Genomic DNA, 15018 nt, shown 5'->3' on the forward strand with positions numbered 1-15018 from the left:
GCGCGCCCTGTGTAAACAGAGGGGGAGAACTTGCAATAAAAATATCGCAAGATCTTCACCCCTCCGTCGCGCTAGACCGGTAGGTCTAGCTGAGGCCTCTGTTGAAACTGTTTCCACTTGATTTTGGGACACTTGTGGCAGCTATTCATGTTATATGGCAAATGTTGTAGCTGCATGTATACTGGTGTTATCTATAGCACTGTGGATGACACATCCACCTGTGAGCACATGTCATGGACCACAGCTTTGCCCAATCAGGTTTTCCAAATGTTTCTACATGGGTGCTTTCAAAATATGTGTATAAATGTGTATGTGCTCCACATAAGAATAGAAGATATTGGTGTACATGCAGCAGTCATGTTTGCCCAAACCTGGCCAAAGTATGGCATAATTTGTTAATCCTGTTACTAGAGCTGCTTGTTGGAACTACTATCGACTTATCTTACTGTGTGTAAAATTTGCCCTGTTACTCCAGTTGTACTTATGGATTTATAAGAAACAGAGGCTGACTTTGTCTCTGCTTTCATTTTGTTATTGTCTATGTTAGGTCTTCATTTCAATCTTGTGTTCTGGCTGGCCTCATACTGTGGAAACTGAGTGTATAATGCCAAAGAAAAAGTTGGATATCCCTGATTAACTGTCATTAAAAGGAATGAACATGGGCTATGAGGATATTTAGGGATCTGTTTATTTACTGCCTGTGCTGCTTCCCCTCTACTGGTAATCCATATGATGGGAAGTTACACTGTAAATGCTGCTCTAAAAACATGGAATATTCACACCAGTGTTGCCTGTCTCCACGACTATGCAAAACTGCCAAACGAATGTTCCATGCATTTAGATTGGGCCTGCGTCTTGACGGCAGTGCTTTAGTGCCATGAGGCACCTGGCTCCCGCACTTGTGTTCCTTCCCGGCATCTGCACGGGAAGGAACGCAAGTGCAAACTTTCCCCACAGTGCTGAGGGGGAAAGGAATGAGGGGGCAGGAACAAGGCAGCCAGGAGGACGAGGAGAGGGATGCCTGGTGCCCAAACCACCTCTCCTCCCTCTGATCTCCCTCTGGCTGCCCATTTCTTATCCACTTTTTTATTATCTGTATCTACGCAGCTATGCAGATACAGATAATAACAATAAAAGGGGGGAAGAATGAGCCTCGTTCCTCTCCTCCTCCCCATTTTTTAATTTGAAATTTTTAAAGAGGCACGGGGCCCGTTCCTCTCCTCGTCACAGTTTTTCCCCCCATGGGGCACAGGGCTCTCCTGAGGTCCACCCCCTTCCCTGTCCAGCCCATGGCGATCAATCAGGGGTGCCATAGGCTGTGACAAGCCTCCACTGCCAAAAAAGTTGGGATAAGTGCCCAACTTTTTTTCAGTGGAGTTTCTGAGGTTTGCCCCTGGATGGTTTCACAATGGCGGCTGCGTCAATGTAGATGACGTGCTGCTACTGCGAAGTCACCCCGGGGCAAACCATTCGTGTAGATATGCCCTGGGTCACACAGAACAGTTGTTTAAAAGCAACTCCCTATCATAGGACACGCCAACATAGTGAAATAACTTTTTGCAACAACTCCAGGTGGCAAATAAAGCCTTAACTGGTTCGGGTATAAAGAAGGGCTGTGAAATCTTTCAATTGGAACTGAGATTTTTTTGCACATTAAAAATAAATAAATTCTTTCATTTCAGTGACTATTTCAACGAGCACCTTTTTTGATGGCTTATTGGTCACGGGACTCTATACATCTACCAGTATTCAGGCTTCACAGAGTATTGGCGGGTCCAGTGCTTTTGGATTTGGTAAGTGGAACATTATTTTATTTATTTATTTTATTTATATCTCTCCTTTCCATATATGTATGCTAAAACTGATCTGAAATTCTTCAGCCACTTAGAGTTTAAAATGTTGTAGTTTCCCCAAACAGTGTTAATTACATTCTCAAGGTTAGTGGGAATATACATAAACTAGTGTTGTATTGCAAGAATCTTAAGACACCAGAGACAGCTTCTTAAATGCTACTTTATTCTCGGCCTACACTAAAACTGAAAATCCAACAAAAACTAACTCCAATCTTCCTGACTCCACCATTCACTTTCTCTCTTCCTCCCAGCTCCCTCCCATGCCTCTACTACAACTCCCAATATGCAATTCACCTACCACAGTACCACAAAAATTAAAGTACTGATGATTTATATAGAAGGAAAAATGATAGATCTGAAATGCTTTACAAAGCAAGACTCAATTCTCTAAATCTGGTGTGGGGAACTTGTAGCCCTCCAGATGTTGAATCCAACTGCCACCAGACCCACCCAGAATGGCCATTGATCAGGCACAATGGGAGCTGTTGTTCAACAATGTCGGGAGGACCACAGGTTTCCCACCCCTGTTCTAAATCCTGTGAAACTGGGGGCAAACTACACATTATACTGCACTGTGCAGCTGCATATAACAAATCCTCGATGGGCCATTGTTCACTCCCTCAGGAGGAAGTAGTGTTGTTGTTGTTGTTGTTGTTGTTGTTGTTATTATTATTATTATTATTATTATCCGCCTCTCCATTTTGATCGAGGTGGGGAACAGCAGTAAGTATAAAATACATAAAATACTGATTAAAACATAGTATACATTGTTAAAACATCCTAAAAAACATCCTAAAAGCATCCTAAAATTCCACTGGATAGGCCTACTGGAAGAGATCGGTCTTTATAGTTTTCTTAAATGCTAAAAGACTGTTAAGTTGATGAATCTCCACCGGCAGGCCATTCCACAGTCTGAGAGCAGCAGAAGAGAAGATCCTCTGGGTAATACTTGTCAGCCTAATTTTGGCAGGCTGAAGTAGATTCTTCCCAGAGGACCTGGGTGTGCGGGGTGGATTGTATGGGAGAAGGCAATCCCGCAGGTAGCCTGGACCCAAACCATGTAGGGCTTTAAGGGTGATAACCAACACTTTATACTTTGCCCGGAAACTAATTGGCAGCCAGTGAAGAGATTTTAAAACAGGTGCTAGACTGTTTGGGGATTGAATCATGACTCCCAAAACTGGGAAACTAAAATTGCTGCCCCAGTTCCCCACATGTGAATATGATTAAAGAATTAGGGACGGCTGTTTTGGTTGTGGCCTAGGAAGGATGGGCGGGATCGTATGTTCTATCTTTCACTTTTCCTGGAACTCTTCTCCTCCAGCTCAGTTTACTCCCACCAGTGTTCAGCAAGCATTTTTAACTTACAATCATCGCCCTGGCATCCTGTTGTTGTGGGAAAGCAGCTGGGGAGGAACTTTCATTGGATAAATGACAAGCAGGGAAAGGGTTAAACATGCCCTTCCCTCCTATCCCTTCTCTGATACAAATTGCAAAGGAGAAGAGGCACTTGGGCTTATTGACTTCAGTGTGACATGTAGTTTGCCCTTGATGCACATCGAGGTTAACAGCTTGCCTAAAATAATCTCTGTTTGTAGTCTACTGTATGCCAGGCACAGAATGCTGCTTTTTTTTAGAGTATTCAGCTCATGTTGTGAACTAAATAGAACTTTGTCTATTTAGTTTATGGGGTCCCTCACTGGAGTTTATATATTGTTATAGGTGAATTGTGGTTGGCAGCAGAGTTAATCGGTTTATCATCATGGCTGTGTGTGCAGAGCAGGGAGATGTGAGGCTTATGTATTTTGGGCCTCCACTGAATTCAATGGGAAACCGGGAATATTTCTATTTACACCATCTCTTTTGCCAGTGTACAATACGGGAATCGGATCTGATAGAATTTAGGATTTCAAGTTATGGACTTTAGGATTCCAATTTAGGATTATGCTCTCCTTACAGAGCCATATGCCACCCATGTTCAGCTCTTCCACTGGCTGAGTTGCACCAGTAGCATGGGCACACCAGCATATAGTTCTGCCACTGTATCCCTAGTTTTACGCTGAGGAAGAGGCACCAATATATCTCTAAAATCTCCTGGTATACTAGACAGTATTCTAAAGTACTTCACCTGCAACATGCATTTGAGGTCTCACTAGCTATACTAGCCATGTTCACACCTGAAATAATGCATAATTTAGTGTGATGTGCATGACAAGGAAGGAGCCACAATCAGCGTCAGGTTGTGTAGTCCCCCACTCTTCCTACCACACAGTTGAGAAGAGGACTCAGAAGCTTTTTCTTCTGCTTTTACTTAACTATGGCTCCTCACGTCATCCAAATTGAAGTTGGCTTGTTTGAAAGTACCCATAGTTAGTTCACACATCACAGCAGCAAATCGTGGTCTAAGTAACCCATGATTTGCTGGGATGTGTGCCGTTTCCAGTTTTCCTGAATAAACTACAAAGGCTCCATTCATAGGTTATTAGTGTGACATTCAAATCCAGACGTTCTAGATTGCACCATGCATCCTAGCAGTGATGTGCAAACCCAGTCAATTTGTTATGCTAGACAACACGACAAAGAACAGTTAACCAAAAGTGAAAGTAAGAGTTTCTAAAATCCTCTTCCTGGCTGCCTGAGAAGAAGACAGTGAGAAGGCTCCCTGCAGTTCTTGCTTGTGCATGTTACATTAGATTGTGGTTTAGCACAATATGTAAACACGGCCACTGTTTTATGTGACTCTGTTTTCTAGATCAAGCCCTAGAATATGTGACTTCTGGATTTTTCAGACCACGCTTATTCCACAGATATGCTTTTAGTAATGGTATAACATCAAGAGAAACCATAATTTATAGATTAAATTATATTTCTCAAATGTTGCTGTAACTCAGGGTCTAACTAAATTATATTTTAAATGCATTTGTTTATATTTTTCTTTAAAAATAGCTCCTATGCAAGGGCTCACTCAGAATCAGGACCAAAGTGCGTTGGGTGGGGTTTAACCCTTCCCAAAGGATGGTATTGCCCCAAGGAGGAAAGCTGGCATTTAAGATTATTTCGATTTTCATGTGCTACTGGTACTGCTCAGCATTCTGCACAATTAAATTAATGCCTCTGGGTCCCCAAGGCTCTGCAATTTAGCAAACATTAAACATAAATAAATATGAATATGCTAAATTAGGTTGGCAAATGCTTACTTCCTGTTTTGTGCTTGTTGCATTTCTCATCGGCCTTAAATTATCTTATGCTTAATGCATAAGGATCTATCATGTTTAATTAGAAACATAAGAAGAGCCACGCTGGATCAGACCAAGGGTCCATCTACTCCAGCACTCTGTTCACACAGTGGCCAACCAGCTGTTGACCAGGGACCCACAAGCAGGAGATGGTGCAACAGTAACTTCCCATCCATGTTCCTCAACAACTAGTGTATAAAGGCTTACTGCCTCTGATACTGGAGGTTGCACTTAGCCATCAGGGCTAGTAGCCATTGATAGCCTTCTCTTCTAGGAATTTATTCCGCCAGCTTTTAAAGCCATCCAAATTGGTGGCCATTACCACATCTTGTGGTAGTGAATTCCATAGTTTAACTATGCGCTATGTGAAGAAGTACTTTTATCTGTCCAGAATCTCCTACCAATCAGCTTCATGGGATGACCCTAAGTTCTAATAATATGGGAGATGGAGAAAAATGTCTCCCTATCCACATTCTCCATACCATACATAATTTTGTACACCACAGCCATGTCACCTTTTTCCCCAAGCTGAAAAATCCCAGCTGTTGTAACCTTCCCTCATAGGGGAGATGATCCAGTCCCTTGAGCATTTTAGTTGCCCCTTTCTGCACTTTTTCCAGATTTGCAGTATCTTTTTTTAAGATGTGGTGACCAGAACTCTACACAGTATTCTAAGTGTGGTCGCACCATAGATTTGTATAAAGGCAGTATGATACTGGCAGTTTTATTCTCAATACATTTTCTAATAATGCCTAATGGAGCTTGCCTTTTTACAGCAGCCACACTCTAGGTTGACATTTTCAATGAACTGTCCAGCCCCACCCAAGATTTCTTTCTTGGTCAATAACCGCCAGCTCAGATCCCATCAGGTTATACTTTAAGTTGGGTTTTTTGTCCCAACGTGCACCACTTTTCACTTGCTTACATTTAATTTCATTTATTGCATTTTTATACCGCCCAATAGCTGAAGCTCTCTGGGCGGTTTACAAAAATTAAAAACTACAACAATATTTAACAATGTACAAATCAACAATATCACAATAATATTCAAAATATACTAAATACACGTGTACAGCAAAACAAAGCAGGTAAGGGGGAAAAAAGCCTTCAGCTCAGTCCAGCATTTCTCTCCCCCAGAAGCAGCACTTCCCAGCCTTCAGCTCCAGCCTTGCTTTAAAGACTCTGGGGGGGGGGGGGGAGCAGGTGGCAAAGCTCACCCGTGATGGTCCAGCATTTCTCCCCCAGAAGCAGCACATTGACCCACATCTACCATTTGGATGCCCACTCTCCAACTTGGAGAGATCCTTTTGGAGCTCCTCACAATCCCTTTTTGTTTAACCACTTTTTCAAGCTGAAGTTCTTTATTGTGTCTTAGCAAATTGCCATTATACACAAACACAGAATAAAACACAGGATGAAACACCATACAATTTAAAACTCCATCAACAAACCATTAAGAGTTGAATAGTTTTCCATACAGCTTTTTGACTTTGTGGCACGTGTTTGTAGAGCATTCACAAATATTTTGGTGTCTTCGGCAAACTTGGCCACTTCACTGCTCACTCCTAAATCCAGTTCAAATGAAAACACTGGGGCTCATAATACCACAATCCTCTTTACATTTACTTGAAAGCATCCTAATGATTTCCGTGGAATTTACTTGCAAGTTAGTGGGGTTCAAGTTGAAGCCTAGAGGTTTGATTCTCTGTGCTACTGCAGAGAAAGAAATGCAGATTTTAAACATAAATGTCAGTATAATAATAAAATAATTTATAAAACAGCAAAAATGCACACTGAAAAGTGCAGTAAAAGTCTATTAGTAAATGGAGAAGGGCTGGAAGACTCACAATGGAAATATTTTTTCCTGAAAATGAATGGTAGTCTGTTTCAATATTTGAATTTAAAACTTTCATTCAGACTTCGATCATCTGAGTGTAGGAGTATTTCACATCATCCATTAACTATATGCATATGTCATGAGTAGTACTATTTCGGATATCGGATTTTTTTGTATCCAATCTGAAGCAGACATTAGACATTTTGTAAATTTGCCACAGAAGAAGACACATTTGGCAAGCAACAGCATTAAACTCAACAGATTGCCCTTTTAACTTGAGGCTGTGAAATCTGTGACAGGGTTGTGACATGTTTTGTATGTCTTTATTGTTGGAAAGTGTGGTGTGACTTACAGCAGAGTTGCCTCATATAAAGGAAGCATAGTTAAACAGCATTTAATATTAGAAGGAATAAATGCAGCCTAGAGCCAGTTTAGAAGTTCAAATCAACTTACTTAATTAGTGCATTTATATACATTGTCAAAGAATGCTGTTTAACTACAAGCACCCCTTAAAGTCGGGTGCAAGAGTGTAAGTGAAGGCATGAGATATAGTTACTTGCTTCCCAAAGAGAACACATGTTGTTTGGTGCAGAGGTGAAGAGGAAAAGGAAGGGGAGGGAACAGGAGAAAGGAACCAATCAAGTTACAGGACAACAAAGGGGATAAACAAGACTAGTAGCTGTTGATCCAACACGTTTTCTATTGCCTTCCTAGTGTCTGGAAGCATGTGGAATTTTTCCTATTATCACACACTTATAACCCTTATATATTATTGTGAAGTTTGTTCAAGTTCTGTTTACTAATTGGTTTTTACCTGCACCTTTTGTTGTGCATTTTAACTATGTCTTATAAATTATTTTATTGATATACTGATGTTTGTGTGTAAAAAAAAAAAAATTGCAGTTCTTTCCTGATCTCTTATTTATTTCTGGTTTCAATTGGTCAAGAAATTATCTCTCTGCTTGACCTAGGGTTCTTTGTGCTACTGCATCAGGAAAGAAACAATTGAGAGGTGTTATAGCAACCACTGCTGCAGTGCAAGGCTATGAGCTGTAGTTGTACTGAGCTCTTGACTTAACCCAGGGTACTGCATCAGTGCAAGATAATCTGCTCCCTCGCAACAAAAAACAGGATTGTCAGAAGCAACAGGTGTTTCTCAAAACATAAATGCTTCAAGGCACAGCATGGCACAGGTGTGGGCCAAAAGATTAGCATGAAGTAAGTAAATAGGTAGCTATTGCAGATACATGTTCACTGATTCTGTGAATTTAAAACAGACAGGGACTAGCTGAGCAGCCATGACCCCACTCACTTCACCTGTCTACATATGAATAGGACCAGAACAAACTGGGAAGGGATGATTAAACCAAAATGGTGTGTGTGGGGGGGAGTCTCCATTGGAATCATAGCTAATAGCCATGCTGGCTGGGAATGATGGGAGTTGTAGTCCACCACATCTAGAGGACACCAGGTGGGGTAAGACTGGTCTATTCTTGCTCTCTGCTTACTTTCCAGGGTGTTCTTTTTTTACCCATAAGAGGACCTTCTTGTTCCATGATCTCTAACGAGTCTTGGTGAGGGATTTTGTCAAAAGTCTTTTTGAACTCCAAGTTCATAATTTCTGCTAGAATACCTCTGTCTCCATGTTCTTGGACACCCAAATAATTGGTGAAGCAATGCAGATTCTTCCTCATCAAAGTCTGTTCCTCTACATTTTTAATTATTCTAGTTTTAATTGTGTTGTCCATCAAGTTATTTGAGGTAGATGTTAGGGCTAGCATCCTGCCTTCTCTGGATCTATTTTAAGAATTGATCCTATGTTGGCAACCTTCCAGTCTTTCAATTAGAAGGATGGAATAGTGACATATTTTTTACTAAAATATCAACAATTTAATATTGGAGTTACAAATCGCTCAAGCATCTAATTGTATCCAATATCCGACTAGACCCATTGAAATTAATGGTACTTAAGTCAGATTAACATTGGATATAACCCATCCCTACTGCGATGGTTGTTGCCAGCAGCTTGCCCCTTGCCATGTGAAAGCAATGGAATGTAGACACGGTGGATTAGTCTATTGCCCTGGAATTGTGGCATCTTCTCCTGGACACGCGTTATTCCAGTACAAATCCACATTAAAAACATTTTGCAGGCCCTTCTGACTGGTACTCCTTTAAGTGTGCAGTATCCAAGAATTGTTAATAAGACATAAAACACATACTGTGTTGACCAGAAGGAAATCAGGCCCTTAAAGGCAGTGAATATCTAAAGGAGAGTTGTAAGTCAGTGATGCATACTTTGAAATACCTCATTTTGCTTGTCAATATGAATCTCAAAACATGATGCTCCAGGGAAGTCTTATGTTTAATTATGAATATCCATTTATGCACTACAGGAAAAAAGAAGCTTTCCTTCTATGACTTGCCTTATGAACTGCAGCTTAATCATGCAGTTTGAAGAACCTATTGTGTAAGTTGAGGACCAACCTAGATGACACTGGGCCTTTTCAGACAACACACTAAGCCATAGTTGGGCACTAATCCTTTTGCAACAAATGGTTAGTGAGCATGTTTAAACTGTGGTTATATAGCCACCATGCTTACACAACTTGGGCCGTAGCTAAACCTAAGGTTTATCCCAGGATTGTCCTGGGGTCAAACCTGTTCATCTAAGTGCCACACAGGGCATCCAGCGCTCAGGCAGGGACGAACCCAGGATGATCCTGGGATAAACCTTAGGTCTAGCTACGGCCACACTAAGTCATGGTTCAAATGACACACTAAGCCTCAATGTTTAGCTCAAAATTCTTAACTACCGTGAATTAGTGTGTCATCTGAAGAGGGTCGCTGTCTTCAAATATCTCAAGGGCTGTCATGGAGAAGACAGAGCAGACATGTTCTCTGTTGCTCCAGAAGGCAAGAAAAGAACCAATGGGTAAAAATTGCAGGGAAGTAGATTTCACTAAATATTAAGAGAAACATCCCAATAGTTTAAGCTGTTTGACAGTGGGAGAATCTGTCTTGGGGAATAGTGGACTCTCCTTCGTGGAGGTATTTAAGTAGAGATTGGATGGACATCTGCCCTTCACTAGGTGGCCTCTAAAGGTACGAGACACCTCCCCCAAATTTATCGATAGCATTAATTGCTTTTTTAAAGTAAATAGCAACTGTCGGTAGGCTGCTCTGGATCAGGGTCCTGGCATGAGAGTAGGAGCATGGGGCGCTGGGGAATGCTTGGAGTTGTAGGACTTTTTTCTGTCGAAACATGCATAGGATTGCCCTCTAAAAGGCTATTCATCCAATTGCTAAATGCACGAATAGTGTCATGCCTTGTTTAGCTCTGAGAAAAGACATTATTATTAGTAGTAGTATTTTACTTGTGGTGTGATTGTTCTTAGCCTTAAACAGATAGTTCAAACAAACACTTGAGTTAGGCGATTTTTATTATTTCTTTTTATTCTGCTAGTCAAAAGAGAGAAGTCACTATCAGTGTGGTCCTTTGAGGAATGGAAGCATTTTATTTAGCAAACAGCAATTTTTTGTGCCTTCTGGAGAATTTCGTTTTGTATTGCCTAGAAAGAATGGAGTGCTCAGAAAAAAGGGATTGGTTAACTTAGTAAATAGATTTCCGCATATCTTCTAACAAAAATAGCTTTGTTACCATTATGATTAATTTGAGTCTGGAATGGTAACAAAAAAACAACAAACAATTTCTCCAACTCTCTAAATAAATATTCATACACACTTATGTTAACATTACCCCATATTTTGACTTTCCCTTCATGCTATAGAACCTTATCCACACCATACCACCACAGGCTTCTAAACTGCTCTTAAAACTGCCCTGCGTTGTAAAGTCATTTTAAGCACAAGAGATGCTTAAACGGAAAGCAACTCAGGCAATTCAAAAAACAGCAGGCACACACCAGGAGGCACTCTAAGCAGCTGTCAGAGCAAAACTCAGAGGAGGGGTTTCAAAAGCAGTGGGAGGGACTGGGGTGTGTGTGTTGTGGTGGCTGCTTCAAGGACGTCTCACAAAAATGTTCCAGAGACTTGTTTCTGGTTAGCCAGCAAATATCTTGGCATTTGTGGAGTGCAAGATCTATTCTAAGTGACCATGGAACACCAAGCCTTTCCCAACAGGCTGATTTGAATGGGAAATCAGTTTTGGATAAAGAAAGGAACATTCCTCCTCCTACTATTGCATTCTTATAGAACTGGAGAGGAGGAAAGTATTTGAATTTGCATTGACACCTGTGCATTTTGTTCTCAGGATTTACAATTAAAAAAAGAAAGAACTACAGTGAAAAACTGCTGCATTTAGAGAAAGTTTCAGGCTACATGATATAGCATTTTTATATATATTGTATATTATATATTTCTTTGTAAACTATTGAAATTGCTTTATGTCCCTGGTTTACTTTGTGACAAACCAAATGAGCTCCAGGACCCTCCCTTTACACCAGAGACTCATGCCAGAAACCCAGCAGATGGTAAACTAGGAAAAATGACCCTCGGCATTCTCATTAGAACAGTTGGGAAAATTTTAATAGGCCCCCATTTGCCTTGTGCTGTATCTAATACCCTTTGAACTGCCACTTTTTTGTTACAAGTCAACAACCGCCATGTATATTTTAATAGGGATTATCAAATACAATTTGCCCAGAAGATGTACTAGCCCGCCGCTGCTAATTAGCCAAGTTTAAATAATCACTGAGTTCTGGAATAATTGGAAAGAAATCCTGTTTTTCTTGCCAGTGCATAATTACTAATTAACAGGAAGATAAAATATCTGAATAGCATCATATCTGGGAGAATCTGTTAACAGTTAATTAATTTGTGAATGGAGGCCAAATTGACATTGGTCAGCAAAGTTTACATTTCAGTTTTACTTTGTAAATTTCTCCGTTATAATCAACATTCCTGAATGAGGAAGAACCCTGATGTCAGTAAGACCTGCAAAGATAAAAGTTTATGGTACTGTCAAGACTTGTTTAATATACTTGCAGGAAAAATGTGACCTTGATATCCAAGTTCTTCATTGTATCCTGCTGTATGTATCACACTCAGGAATGGCAGCACTATGAATCTATATTTTTAACCATAATATTAATTAATAAGACTGTTCAAATCTAGAAAATATTCATTAATGGAAACTGTAAGGTTCTCTCTTCATATTACAGTTATAGTAAATGCAGTAAGTGGAGACAGTCAAATGTAATGTCATGACAAGTACAAATATATTAGGGAAGAAGAATAGCAATGGAGTTGTTAGATAAATTGTTCCAAAATTAAGTGATGTTATTTAACTGTATTTAATAAAGTCCTAGCGTCGTTGTACAATTTAGTACAATCTTTTAGAAATAACTTTTGGTGGGGTATAGAAATCTTTATCCTTTATAGAACATATTAATATATGTCCTATATAGATCATACGTATACAGTAAATAAAAGTAAATACCTATAAATGACAACAATGTCATTCCACAAACTCAAATATTGCTAGTGAAGCTCTCCCGAATCTTTCCATGGTGCAAGTGGTTGCGCAGTATGGTTGCATAAGCATGATCCACAACTGATTACACAACTGGTTGTGCAAGCATAATGTGTAACCAGTTGCAAACCAGTTGTGCAAATGTAATGCACAATCTCAATTTTAGTTGGATTCTCCTCTTGCACATAGTTTGGGACTTCGTTTCTGCTAATAATTTCTGTTAGCAAAGTGACTCAGTTGGGATACTGCCCTTCCCCATCATCATCATCATCATCATACTGGGTGTACTTCATGCAGACAGGCAGGGAACCCAAATACAGGGACTCACAGGATAGGAAAGACTCCCCACAACCTTGTCAAAAATACCAAATGAGTCTCTGTAAACAGCAACCCTGTCAGGGTTGGGCAGACTGAAGGGAAGCAAATAGCATGACACTGAAATGCAAGTCAACCAAATGAGAAGGGGCTCTCTCCTTCTCTGGGCATATTGAACTTGAAAGAACTGTGACTTGTAGTGCATGTCTTCCAAGTCCAATCCTATCACGGCTTCCCTTCATCTGCCTGGGGTGGAGATTGGCCTTGGAGGACATACTTCATGTGAGACCAGATTTCCCTTTGCCAATACTAGTGTAGAATGCATTAAGCAGTTTGATTAGGTATTTTTAACTCTACACGTTGCTAACTACTTGGCATTACATGTTCCATTGTATGGTTTAGATGTGGTATATAACAATTTACAGATTTTCTTGTTCATACTTAACAGTCGAAAGCTATTTCTTAGTGATTATTCATAAAACTTCTCTATGGATATGTATTCAGTCTTTTTATATACCTAGACAATATGGAAATAGAATTTTACAATATGCAGAGTTACCTATTTTACAGCAAAAGAGATATTGGAATTGAATACAGCATATTATTGTGAAATCAAAGTTCTGCTCTTCTAATATGCTCCTGCTCTTTACCTATATGTGTGTCTTTAGATAAATAATAAACACAGATGCCTTGTGACATTACAGACATACTAAAGTCACATGAAATCATAGTCACTCTGATGCTTCTTGACTTGCTATCAAAAGTACATAATTATCATTACAATGAATCAATAAATACTGACAACATTAGCTGCTGGATAAAGAATATGAGTTATAATGAAGTCTACATTAGATGGAAACAGGCCCTTCGGCCTTGAGTTAGTGGAACTAATCCTTTAGCATAAATATCCTGAAAGCTGGGTTGAAAAACAGAACAAACTTCATTTGGAGCCTCCTATACTATTCACATTTCAGAAAAGCAAGCCTTGCTTTTCTTCTGAATGTCAAATAAATTCCATTAAACCATTACTTTATCTTTCCACAACAAACTTCTGTCTTTCTTCTGAATTCAACTAGGTTGGGATTTTCCCATGGCTATAACTTTAGTAGTAATAGTATGTGTACTACCTTGAGCTCCTTGGAGAAAAAGTGAGACATATGTAGAATTACTGCTAATAATAATAGCAACAACTTAGCAAGCTCATGCATTACTAATATCATCCTACCAGCTAGTAAGAAGTAGCTGCAATTCATTTGTGTAGGAAGATTGGGATTGATAAAAGCAACTTCTTACAAAAAATATTCCACTTTAAACCACCACAATTCAGATTACCTTGAGAACTTTTGGATAGGAAGCTGTTTTAGCTGACCCTTTCTTACAAGAGCATCAAAGGCATTCCCACTCTGTTCTCTGAAGTAAGGCTAATAATTTACAAAATATTAAAACATTAAACATTAAAAACAGATATACAAATTTTAAAACCGTAAAAACAAAAATAGACAGTATACAAAGACAATACCATTTAAATACAACTTCTGCCAGACCTAAAGATAGATCCAGGCTCAATTAAAACTCAACATATGCTGTGAAATGCCTGGGAGAAAAATCTTGACCTGGTGCTGAAAAGATAACAATGTTGGTGCCAGGCTGGCCTTGTTGGGGAGATCATTCCATAGTTGGGGAGCCGCCACTGAGAAGGCACTTTCCCTTGTTGTCATTCTCTGAGCTTCCCTCAGAGTAGGCACCTCGAGGAGGACCTTAGATGTTGAGCGTAGTGTATGGGTAGGTTCATGTTGGGAGAGTCTGTCGTCAGCTATTGTGGTCCCAAGCCATGTTAAGGCTTTATAGGATAAAACCAGCACTTTGAATCGAGCTTGGAAACATACAGGAATCCAATGCAAACAATCCAGGGTCAGTCTTATATGTTCGAAACTCCTGGTCCTCGTTATTAATGTGGCTGCCACATTTTGCACAAGCTGCAGCTTCTTAACTGTCTTCAAAGGCAGCCCCAACTCCAGTTCTCAGTTTCCCCCTTTCCTCCGTAATGTCGTGACTCTTCCCTACTGCCAGACATCCAGTGATGTGGAGCAAGAGCAGGATGCTATGGTGGCACCATGTGAGGTAAGTCATCCTAAACAACAATGGCCTGGTTCAGACGACACTCTGGGTTTTGTGGTTAGCTTAACCATGTTCAGCTGTGGTTAACGCTAACCACATGCGGAATGCTTGTAGACAACACTTTTAACCCTTTTGTGGTTAAGTTTACCTTAGTGAGCTTAGCCA

The 15018-nt window shown here is 40.0% G+C and overlaps 1 protein-coding gene across 1 annotated transcript in view; it reads left to right on the forward strand.

The window, feature by feature from the left end:
* RELN (reelin) overlaps positions 1-15018 on the forward strand; it is a 352879-nt gene that overhangs the window by 64339 nt on the left and 273522 nt on the right. The window contains 1 exon segment of the mRNA XM_063134189.1: positions 1683-1793. Within this exon segment, the coding sequence (XP_062990259.1) occupies positions 1683-1793 (111 nt within the window).

The sequence above is a fragment of the Elgaria multicarinata genome, chromosome 9 (genome assembly GCF_023053635.1).
Source record: "Elgaria multicarinata webbii isolate HBS135686 ecotype San Diego chromosome 9, rElgMul1.1.pri, whole genome shotgun sequence".
NCBI classification, from domain to species: domain Eukaryota; kingdom Metazoa; phylum Chordata; class Lepidosauria; order Squamata; family Anguidae; genus Elgaria; species Elgaria multicarinata.